Below are 10,656 nucleotides of genomic sequence, written 5' to 3'. Positions count from 1 at the left end.
GGGGGGGTGTCTTCAGCCTTCTATGTATGGGAGCTGGAGGAGCTAATCAAGCCTCAGGAAGGACTTCCCAGCTGAGTTGGGAGAATTCCGAACACCTCCCTCCCCAACACCTGTATGTCCCATGCAGGTTCCCTCAGATGGGAAGGCAGGGGCTGGAGAAGATGATTTCTGACCCCTGACGGATAGGCTGAGAGGAGACGATGGCCCTGGGGGTCCCTGCCCAGTAGGCAGGGATGGGGCCACAGCACACCTGAAGGGCATGCTCCTTGAAGAAGCGCAGGGCATGGGCGAACACCTCCAAGGCAGGCATTTTCTTTCCATTTACAGCCTCTAGCTGGGTCTTCAGGGTGAGGTCCTGGCAGGGACATAGGCAATTCTGCAGAAAGCCATAGCTCTGTCCCCACTTCCTGACGACCTCTCTCTGAAAATCACCCCATTTCCTGCTGCTTCCTCTCTGGAGTGTCCTCGCTAATCCCACGTTAGTTCTGTCCCCAGCCCCTCTCGATAGCCCCGCCTCTCCTCTAATCCTCACCTCACCCCCCCAGCCCCGCCTCCACCGACTTCCCAAGCTCCGCCCCCTCAGCTTCTCCGCACATTTTACCTCCGCTCCGTGAGCCCCTCCCTTTGCACTCCGGGCCCCGCCTCCCCGGCTGGAGCGGCCCCGGGACAGAATGAGCCTTACAGTGGCGCTGTGGATCTTCATCTTGAACTTCTCGAAGTAGAGCCAGTCCCGCGCCTCCTCAGGGTCCAGATCGTGGTAGTAATCGCGGGCGGTGTAGCCAAAACTGTGAAAGGCGCCCTCCGGGGTCAAGAGCAGGCAGGTGGGGGTCTTCTGGTGGGCCACTCCTGGGTCCCCGCCCTCCCATTTCCTGTGGAGGCACAGGGCTGTCAGCGTGGTGAGCGAAACTCTCCCTTCGTGGGGTTGGGTACCGGGCTCCAGGATCCTCTGTGTGACCTTGGACAGGCCACCTAGTTTTTCTACATGTAACATGGAAATAGTAAGACTACCTATCTCTCAGGGTTCTTGTGAAGACGGTGCTTGGCACCCACTTAAATCTCCATAAATGCTGCTCGTGGGATCCCCCCTACCCACGGGGCCACAGGACCCATCAGCACCCTCAGCTCCTGCTTCCCCCCACGAGGCACGCCTTCAGCCTTCGCCTGCCTGTGCTCTCAAGCAGCAGCAAGCCAGCATCCACCTGCCTGGGGCCGGGCCTCCTGATGGATCCGTAGAGGACCCAGCAGAGGCTCTCTCCCAGCCAGGCGGTTTGCCCTCCTCTAGGCTGCCTTCCACCGCCAAGCTCCTTCAAGACATTGATCATTCCTATCTGACCCACGTTGGCAGCTACACCTCGGTTAACTGCACCTCCAGCAGGACCCCAAAACCTAAATGAGATTCCAGACTTCCCCATCTGCAGGTGCCATCTGGCTCTCCACCCAGCACTCCGTGTCTAGTTCATCGGCCTGGCAACTTCTTTCTCCCCTTCCTCTGCCTTCTCTGATGCCCTGACCCCTCAAGGCCAAGCTTGCCCCTGCAGCCTTTAGGGGAAGGGACTGGGAATCCAGGCAGAAGGAACAGCATGTGCAAGAGTTCAGAGGTGTGAATGAGTCGGGAGAACCAGCTATAGGTTGGCTCAGTATGCAGCTGGAGAAAATGCAGGAATGTTAAAGTCATCTAAGGAAGAGCACTAGGTGCCATATCTGAATTCTGTCTTGATGGGTTTTAAGCAGAAGAATGAAGAGTCATAGCCACATCTGCCATTAGCAAGGTCACGGGTCGATCTTTGTGGTGGCAGCCGTGGTGACCGCCATTGAGTTTGCTGGGACGCAGCTGTTTGTTCACACACAGGAGCCACACACCCATGAGGTGACTGGCCAGGGCATGGCAGCCCAGATCAAGGCTCACACAGACTTGCTGGAGGGCATCACTCCAAGGAGATCAAGTGCTGCTCCTGGCAGGCACACCCCTAGAAGACGGAGCTCCCAGGGCCAGTGTGGGGTGGAGGCTCTGGAAGTAACCATCCGCATGCTTGGAGGTGAAGTCCTTGGTTCCCTGGGCCGTGCGGGACCAGAGCTCAGGGTAAGAGCGCAGACCCAAAGTGGCCAAACAGGAGAAAAGAAGACAGGCCAGCCCAGCCAGTGGATGCAGAACCGGTGTTTGTTAATGCTGTGCCCACCTTTGGCAAGAAGAACAGCCCCAGTGCCCACTCTGAAGTCCTTTGTAATCCTGGCTTTCGTTAATAAAGCCACTTAGCCGGTCAAAAAAAAAAAGAAAAAGAAAAAGAAAAAAAGAAAAAAAAGAGAGAGAGAAAGAGAGAGAGAGAGGAAGAAGAAAGAGAAAGAAAGGTCACTGGTCCCCAGGTGGCAACAGACTGGGGGGGGGGTGGAGAAGGAAAACCAGAGAGGAAGATATCACTACCATCCAGGTAAGAGAGGGTGGGGCTGAACTTAGGGGTGGTGGCCACAGAGAGAAGTGGCTGGGTGTTCCAGAGATATTAGGGAGATAGAAATGACAGGTCTTGGTGGCTAGTGGTGGGGAGGGTTAGGGAGGAAGCCAACATGTCCTCCGGTTACTTCCTGTGACTGTCCCCTCCACGGGACAGAGACAGCATCCCTTCTTGGTCCTCAGCCTGAGCATGGAGTCCAGCATGGTCTCAGTCGTGTGTGCTGACGAGTGTGCCAGCTGGCATCTCCTGTGCTCCTAGAGGGCTGTAAGTACCCAGAGCCTTTGTGGCCTTATGTGGATGTGGATGGAGCAGAGAAGGGGGAAGGACAGTTCATGCTCATGCAGCTCAAGTCTCTGGTATCTTTGGGGAAGTGACCCTTATGGCTGTCTCTCCATCCACCCTGCCATCTACACTCCCAGACCCTGGGAAGCCCCTTGGCTCCCCCATCCCAGTCTGGGTTGGAGCTTTGGGGTCTTCTAGAAGGGTCTTCCACCTACTGGCTGCAGCTTCACTAAGACACATTCAAAGGATCGGGGTCTTGAGGACTGGAGGGGAGTGTCAAACAAATGTATTGCTCAAATAAAGCTCGACTACATCAGAATGGGTTTTTGTACATCTCTTTCACTAACGACTGTGTGACCTATTAACTCAGTGAACCCTCTGATCCTTCACGGCCGTGTCCTCGCCTGAGGTGTTCAATCCAGGAATCTGCCTGTCTACCGCACACAAATCCCAGCACAGGTTTTCAAGGAAGGATATTCATTGTAGCACTTTTTGTAATAGTGAACAATTCGAGGGGAAGAAACCTCCTAAAACCATCACTAGAAAAATGGACGAATCATGACCCATCTGTACGGTGGGATACTATGCAACTATTAAAAGAAACTGTGGCTTCCACAGGATCTGATATGAAGAAAAGGCCTATCAATCAAGATGCACGCCCAGAGCCCAGGGAGCCAGGCGGCTGCCTTGTTTTTGTTGTTGGCTTGGTTCCTTTTTCTTTTTCCTTTTTAAAGAAAAAATAAAGCAGGTGGATTTGGAAAAAAAAAAGAAAGAAAGAAAGAAAGAAAGAAAGAAAGAAAGAAAGAAAGAAAGAAAGAAAGAAAAGAAAGAAAGAAAAGAAAGAAAGAAAGAAAGAAAGAAAGAAAGAAAGAAAGAAAGAAGAGAAAGAAAAAAAGAAAAGAAAAGAAAAGAAAAAAAGAAAAGAAATGAAATTGTGGCTTTACGCGTGGACACGAAACATCTACAAAATAACGTTGAAAGTTNAGAAAGAAAAAAAAAAGAAAAGAAATGAAATTGTGGCTTTACGCGTGGACACGAAACATCTACAAAATAACGTTGAAAGTTTAAAGTAAGGCAAGTTGTATGATATCCCACTTCATTTAAAAAGCACATATGGGGCGCCTGGGTGGCACAGCGGTTAAGCGTCTGCCTTCGGCTCAGGGCGTGATCCCGGCGTTATGGGATCGAGCCCCACATCAGGCTCTTCTGCTATGAGCCTGCTTCTTCCTCTCCCACTACCCCTGCTTGTGTTCCCTCTCTCACTGGCTGTCTCTATCTCTGTCGAATAAATAAATAAAATCTTTAAAAAAAAATAAAAAATAAAAAGCACATATATGTGCATATATGCGTGTGCGCTAGGGATGGAGGGAGCTCTGGGTAGACTCCATGTGTCCTCAGTGACAGTCCTTCTGAGACCAGGCCCATCGCAGGGAGTGAGGACCCCCGCCCCCACCCCCAGCCCAGCCCCCCTCACCTCATCATGTGGATGGCTTCAGGATCACTGGCAAAGCTGAAGGCGTAGCCGCTGGAGGTCGTGCCAAAGTCGATGGCCACCACGACGGAGAAGGGGGCATGCTGGGGGGCCCGGGCCTCGGGCTTCTGTGAGGGCGAGACCCGGAGGTAGGCAGCAGCCCAGGGCTGCATGCCAGAGCCCCTCCTCTCCTCTGGCTGTGGTCCAGGCTGGCCCTGCCTCCAGTCACCTGCCCCGGCTTCCCTCCCCTCCCAGGCTCCAGGCTGAGCCCCGGCGCTGCCAACTACTTGGAATCCCAAGGCCTCTCGGGTCGCCCTCTGCAGCGTTGGGCTTAAGCTCCTGCTTTCCTCTTTGGGTTCTCTGCCTGCCTTCAGCCTGGCCAGCCTGAGCCCCACCCCCATCTCACAGCTCTTTGGACAGCTTCAGTAACCCACGGACTGTGTATATTTGACCCCCCAGATGTTTGCGGCCACAGCGAGACATCCGAACTCTGTCCGTTTAATGGCAGAGGAGAAAGGCCTGTGCACAGGCCCACAGTGGTTCCTTCCTTCTCCCAGACCAGGCCTGCGCTCCCTGAGAACAAGGGGATCCCCAGGCTGGCTCACTAGGGTGAGGCCATCCTGGGTGGGGTGACCCGGGGAATTTGAGGGAGGGTTATATCCTGGATACTTCAAGCTAGTAGTTTCCAAACTAATTTTTGGCAATGTGTCTTGTCTTCCCCAGATAAAACTTGTACTGAGGGAGGGCTGCGGTCGACAGGAGGGGGAGCAACTCTGGGAGGCCCAGTGCTCTGAGGACCTGAAGTAACTATGTGCTTAGAAGTCTCCCGGCCCTGGGCAGGCTCTGGTTCCTGGACGGCACCCTGCAGCGGGACTGTTTGGGTGTTAGTTATGTGGGGCTCACCTGAGTAGAATTGTCACCCCTACAGTCCAAGGTCACCTGAGGCGAACTCTTCTAGGGGAGACTTGACTGGAGTGTGCAGGGATGAGAGGCATGGCACCACCCCCAGCCCAGCCCAGCCCGGGCCCTGCCAGACACCAGGCCTTGTTCTCTGGAGCACGACCCCTCTCTGTAGCACCCAGGCCACCCACCACCAGGATCCCCGCTCCCGGGCTTACTGGAGACTGCGAGGGTGTGAGTGGGGCAATGCCGCAGCTTTCCTGGGTCCTTGGGGAGCCGGGCGGGCTGGGCACGGGGGACCGCTCGGGGCTCGAGCCTGCAAAGAGAGGGCTAGTCACTCTGGCACAATCAGGGTAGGGGCTGGTGGCCGGGCAAAGGGAGGTTCTCGCTGGGCTGAGGCAAGGGAGCCCCCTGCTGGGGAAGGGGGATGAGTGGGGGAGGGGAGGAAGGACCAGACTGAGGCAGGTGCAGACTAAGGGCTTGTTATCAGTTTGAGATGACCTACCCCGAAGGGTGACCCATGCCTCACCTGGTGACTCTTCATCTCCCCCAGCCTCCCTCAGACACAGCAAGGGAGGGAAGAGACAGAGAAGGATTGTGGGGGATGGGGGAGACTGAGCCCAGAGACCAAAGGGCAGGAGAGATGGGGTGGGTGGGCTACTGGGGCGGAGGTGAGGGTGGAGGGTAGAGAAACCAGGGAAGGTGGGGAACTGCAGACGGGACTGAGCAGGAGGTGGGGCTGCTCCCCACCCCAGTAGAGTTTGGCCGCATGGTTCTAATCAGGACCCGAAGGACCCACTCTCCCTCGTTCCCTCCACTAAGGGCCAAGGATAGGCCCAGCTGGCTGCCTGGTGAGGATCAAGAAGGGGAACAGCACTTCCCGTGGCCCAGGCCTGAGCTGGGGGGTGTCCACAGCACTAGGAAGTTGGACCCTGAGCCTCCCTTCCCCATGACACACAGAAACCTGGAGCCAGCATTTGGGGGCAGGAGGCCCCACTGGAACCCTCTCGAAGGCCCAGGACTGAGCTGGACCTTTGCTGGGAGGAAGTGGAGCAGCTCCAGAGGCAGCCCAAAGCCAGGCGTGGAGGATCAGGCAGCTGAAGGGCCTGCCTGGCTGGACATCGCCTAGGGGTGGGCTGCTGGCTATTACCACACTGGGCTCAGCTAAGGCCCCTGCCAGGGGTACTGGGGCTGCCCTGATATTCAGGTGTGGAGACAGGGAGGCTGGCCCAGGAGGCTGATGGGGTCTGGTGTGAAGACCCCCGGACATGTCGAACTGGTCTGGCTGGCTTTAGGCTAAGCCAGTGTTCCTGCAGCCGCTGTCCTGCCACGTGCCCTGACAGGTCCCAGCTCTCCCTGGCCTTGGGGTACCCCGGGAACATATGTGAGGCACGAGGGGGACTCAAGGAAGTGCCTGGACAGGGCCAGAATCTGTCTTGAGGTGCTGGAGGGGCAGGGGAGGGCGGTCACTCTCCCAGGGCTCCTTTTTTTCTAGGCGGCCGGTGCAGGCTCAGGCCCTGCCACCAGCTCCAGCCTGAGGGCCCGAGTTGCTGTGGCTTGAGCCTGGGAAGGGAGGCAGGAAGGAAGGCCCAGCCCACCAGGTCTTTGTTAATGGACTTCCTGAGGAGTGTCCCTCCTGCCTCCTGGCCTCCCACCCCTGCAGAGAACCCAGAGCCTGCTCTCGGACGAGGCCACAGGCAGACGCGGGTGTAGACATGCAGAACTCTGTGCGCGGACGAGGCCACAGGCAGACGCAGGTGTAGACATGCAGAACTCTGTGCGTGCAGACCCACCTGCCAATATATACACTCTCACACAAGGCCCTGTGCACAGAGCCCTGCCCCCCCACACAAACACACAAACACACACACACACACACACACACACACACTCATACTAGGTCCCGCGTCGACAGACCCTGCTCAAGGCATACACACGCATACAGTCCTGGGCACACAGACCCACTGTGCGCACACACACTCACACACACACACTCACATACACGGTCCTGTGTGCACCACCCCTCCGGGCGCAGACACACTTGCTCGGCAACCTCTTCTGGGAGAGGCTCCCATGTGCAGACTGGGGGTGGGTCACGGTGCCACGGTGAGGGAGGCGGTAGGTCAGGGCCAAGGTTGGGGGGAGAGTCTTACCGATGTACAGCCCCTGCAGGCCCATGTCCGGGACAGCCAGCATCCTTGCAAGCCCTGTGACTGTGAGCAGGAACAGACAAACAGAATAGCATTCATTTGGTCCTTTGTTTCCTCCCTGAATGCTTATTTATTTTATTTGTTTACTTTTGGCTGGAGTCCTTTGAAGCAATCCCAGGCATCATGTTGTTTCACCTATAAATTCTTCAGTACGTCTCTCCACCAGATAAAGACTTTGAAAACATCGTCACAACACCAGCCTCATGTGCGACAATGTTAACGGTAAATCCTCAGGCTCATCTAACCTTCAGTCCCACAGTCCCCGGTGGGGAACTTAAAAACGTATTAACAGTGGCTTTGTTGGAATCGGGATGTTCCTCAGTGTTTTCAAGTGTCCACTCTGTGCCAGGTGCTAGAGGACATCAGCGACCCAGAGAGACACTGCTCCTACCCCAGAGGCCCACAGCCTGGTGGGGAAACTGATTATAGTCAGATAATCACCCGAGTGAATTTGAGATTAGAAACAATGCTGTCAAGGTCACAGCTGGATACAAACCAGGCAGAAAGGCTTGGTCAGGCTGGAAAGAGGCTGGGCTGGGCTGGGCTGATCCTGTAGGCAGGCCCCTGGGGACCCTATTTTATTTTATTTTTTTATTTTTGAAGATTTTATTTATTTATTCGAGAGAGAGAAAGAGAATGAGCTTGTGTGCGCAAGAGCAGGGGGAAGGGGCAGAGGGAGAGGGAGAAATCAGACTCCCCGCTGAGCAGGGAGCCAGACATGGGGCTCGATCTCAGGACCCTGAGATCATGATCTGAGCCGAAGGCAGACGACTGAGCCATCCAGGTGCCCTCTTGGAGACCCTATTTTAGATTCGGTTTGATGTGAAGGGCAAGAGCAATCTGGAAAGGTTTGAAGCCGCAGAGCACAGGTGGGGGCATGACTCACCCTGCATTTCAAAAAGCCCCCCCTCCCCCCGCTGTATGGAGGGTGCAGATTCCAGCAGGCAGCAGGGAAGCAGAGCTCCAGGAGACAGGATGGTGGTGGCTGTGTGTCTTGAGACAGAAGTGGAGCTCTGAAGTTAGAGGTTAAAACCCACAAAGCTGACAGAAGATGGCCGGATTGGATACGGGGCTTAGGAAGAAGAAGTCAAGGGTGACATTGACCGATTCGAGCGAGGAGGTGGACGCCAAGGTGGACACTGGAGAAGCTGGGGCTGGCAGGGGCTAGGGGCAGAGTTCTGGGTGCAGTTTTGCAACTGCCGAGAGATCAGACCGACGAGCCAGATGATGTATGACACAGAGGTCAGAGGGAAAGGGGGAGGTGGAGAGGCACATCTGGGAGTCACGGGAGGCCTGGCGGCGAGTAGTGGGCCAAGAGAAGGGCGCACCGGCACAGAAAGGCTGGCTGGAGGAAGGGGGGCTACCCGAGGAGACTGGATGCCTGCTATGGTTCGGGAAGATCTCAGATCTAAGAGATGCGCACAAAACCTGATGCCTTTAGAGGTTATTCGATGAGCCTCAAAACACCTGTTTTAATGGCCCAGGGCCAGCATTTCGGCAGAACGATGGAGATAGGGTAGAAGTCAAGGGAGCCTAGGCACGACCGAGCAGAGGAGAGGAGAATGCAGCGAGCACTTCCAAGAAGCTTGGCTGAGATCAGGGGCCGGTGTGAGGGCAGTAGCTGGGGAAACAGAAAGCTTGAGGAGGGGAGGGTGAGTTTTCATTTTCTTCCCTAAGATGGGAGGAACCTGAGTTTGTGTCTGTGAAGTCCCAGGGGCCAGGCTAGAGACTGGAGTTGTCAGAAATGCAAAACCTCAGGCCCCGCCCAAGAACTACTGAGTCAGAACTTGCATTTTAACAAGACCCCAGGTCGTTCTGTGCATATTCCAGTTTGAGAGGTACCACTCGACTGTCCCTGGGCAAGTCACCACCCATGCTACTGTCCTCAGCTGTGGGCCTGGCAGCCCTCCCCCTCCTAAACAAAGGTGAGGCTGCTCAGAGCCCACTCCCTCTCCACAGCCAGTGGCCCGTTGGGGAGGTTTTGCTAACAGAACACAGGCAGACCTCACACGCAAGCACACACATGTACACACTCTTGCTCACACACGGTTGACACAGCCCAGCCCCGGCATGGATGGACACTCAGACATGTCCAGAATATTCGCCTATGGCCAGCATTCTAGAAATTTCCAGACACATGCAATCCTGCTGTCAGCAGAAGCGCACCATTGGGTACCCAGGAATGAAATCACGGGGAAGGCAGGGGCTGCTTGCGGGCACTCAGAGCAGCAGGGTGGTGCTAAGAAAAGGGAAAGCTAATAGCGGGCGTGAGTATGGGCCTTGAGAGCCAGGACACGGGCTCAGCTCGGGGGGGGGTGGGGGGGTGGGGAGGTGTGCGGGAGGTGGTTCTCTCCAGCCCCAAGAGCTGATTCTGCAACTCTTCCCAACTCTGCGCTCACTGACAGCACATGGGCAACTTGAAAACAGCCATGACGGAAAGCATTTACACCACAGAAATTGGCAAGCACTATAAATCGGGTTTTTCTCTCTCTGAGAGAGTTGATGGTAAAACATTAACCAGTGCACCGATGACCAAGGCCACAAGGGAGAAGCCCTATGTGTACATTATTTCGATTCTTCAGCAAACACCGAGCATTTCTTTGTAGCAGGCTCTGTGCTAAGTGGTTGAATAAGTGAATGGCTTTTCTGGACCAATGTTATTGTGTTTGGAGGAGAAGCAATCTAGAACCACCGGGAATAAAAAACTCCGGAGTCATCGCTCTTAGCTGGATTCCATGTCCACACCATGTAGCCTACTGTCCTCCCAGCTCTCTGAAACTGCTCCAGGTATCTCCCATCCCTGGTTATGTGGCCACAGACTGCCCCTACTCTGGGGTCTCAGGGCCAGCAAGGGCCTATTACGGCACCTGGCCGGAGTGCATCATGTCATCTCTCTGTCCTTCAGTGTCTTTTTTTTTTAAAGATTTTATTTATTTATTTATTTATTTTTTTTTTAAAGATTTTATTTATTTATTCAAAAGAGAGAGACAGCCAGCGAGAGAGGGAGCACAAACAGGGGGAGTGGGAGAGGAAGAAGCAGGCTCATAGCGGAGGAGCCTGACGTGGGGCTCGATCCCAGATCGCCGGGATCACGCCCTGAGCCGAAGGCAGACGCCCAACCGCTGTGCCACCCAGGCGCCCCTTAAAGATTTTATTTATTTATTCGACAGAGAGACAGCCAGTGAGAGAGGGAACACAAGCAGGGGTGTGGGAGAGGAAGAAGCAGGCTCATAGCCGAAGAGCCTGATATGGGGCTCGATCCCATAACGCTGGGATCACGCCCTGAGCCGAAGGCAGACGCTTAACCGCTGTGCCACCCAGGTGCCCCTGTCCTTCAGTGTCTTTC

The 10,656-nt window shown here is 55.2% G+C and overlaps 1 protein-coding gene across 3 annotated transcripts in view; it reads right to left on the bottom strand.

The window, feature by feature from the left end:
• HSPA12B (heat shock protein family A (Hsp70) member 12B) overlaps positions 1–7,909 on the bottom strand; it is a 20,902-nt gene extending 12,993 nt beyond the window's left edge. Inside the window, exons 1-5 of one of the 3 annotated variants that reach the window (XM_034639855.1) lie at positions 7,254–7,909; positions 5,319–5,416; positions 4,204–4,328; positions 683–869; positions 251–355 (exon numbers count right to left, since the gene is read on the bottom strand). In XM_034639855.1, the coding sequence (XP_034495746.1) occupies positions 251–355; positions 683–869; positions 4,204–4,328; positions 5,319–5,416; positions 7,254–7,296 (558 nt within the window). In that variant the 5' untranslated portion in view covers positions 7,297–7,909. Of the gene's footprint in view, positions 1–250; positions 356–432; positions 870–4,203; positions 4,329–5,318; positions 5,417–7,253 lie in introns of all 3 variants that reach the window. The other 2 variants (XM_034639853.1, XM_034639854.1) reach the window with 2 other exon arrangements.
• Positions 7,910–10,656: the final 2,747 nt, after the last annotated feature.

Source organism: Ailuropoda melanoleuca, chromosome 13, assembly GCF_002007445.2.
Source record: "Ailuropoda melanoleuca isolate Jingjing chromosome 13, ASM200744v2, whole genome shotgun sequence".
Classification (NCBI taxonomy): domain Eukaryota; kingdom Metazoa; phylum Chordata; class Mammalia; order Carnivora; family Ursidae; genus Ailuropoda; species Ailuropoda melanoleuca.
The sequence above is the reverse complement of the archived record's forward strand: the minus strand, read 5'-3'. Positions and strand labels throughout refer to the sequence as shown.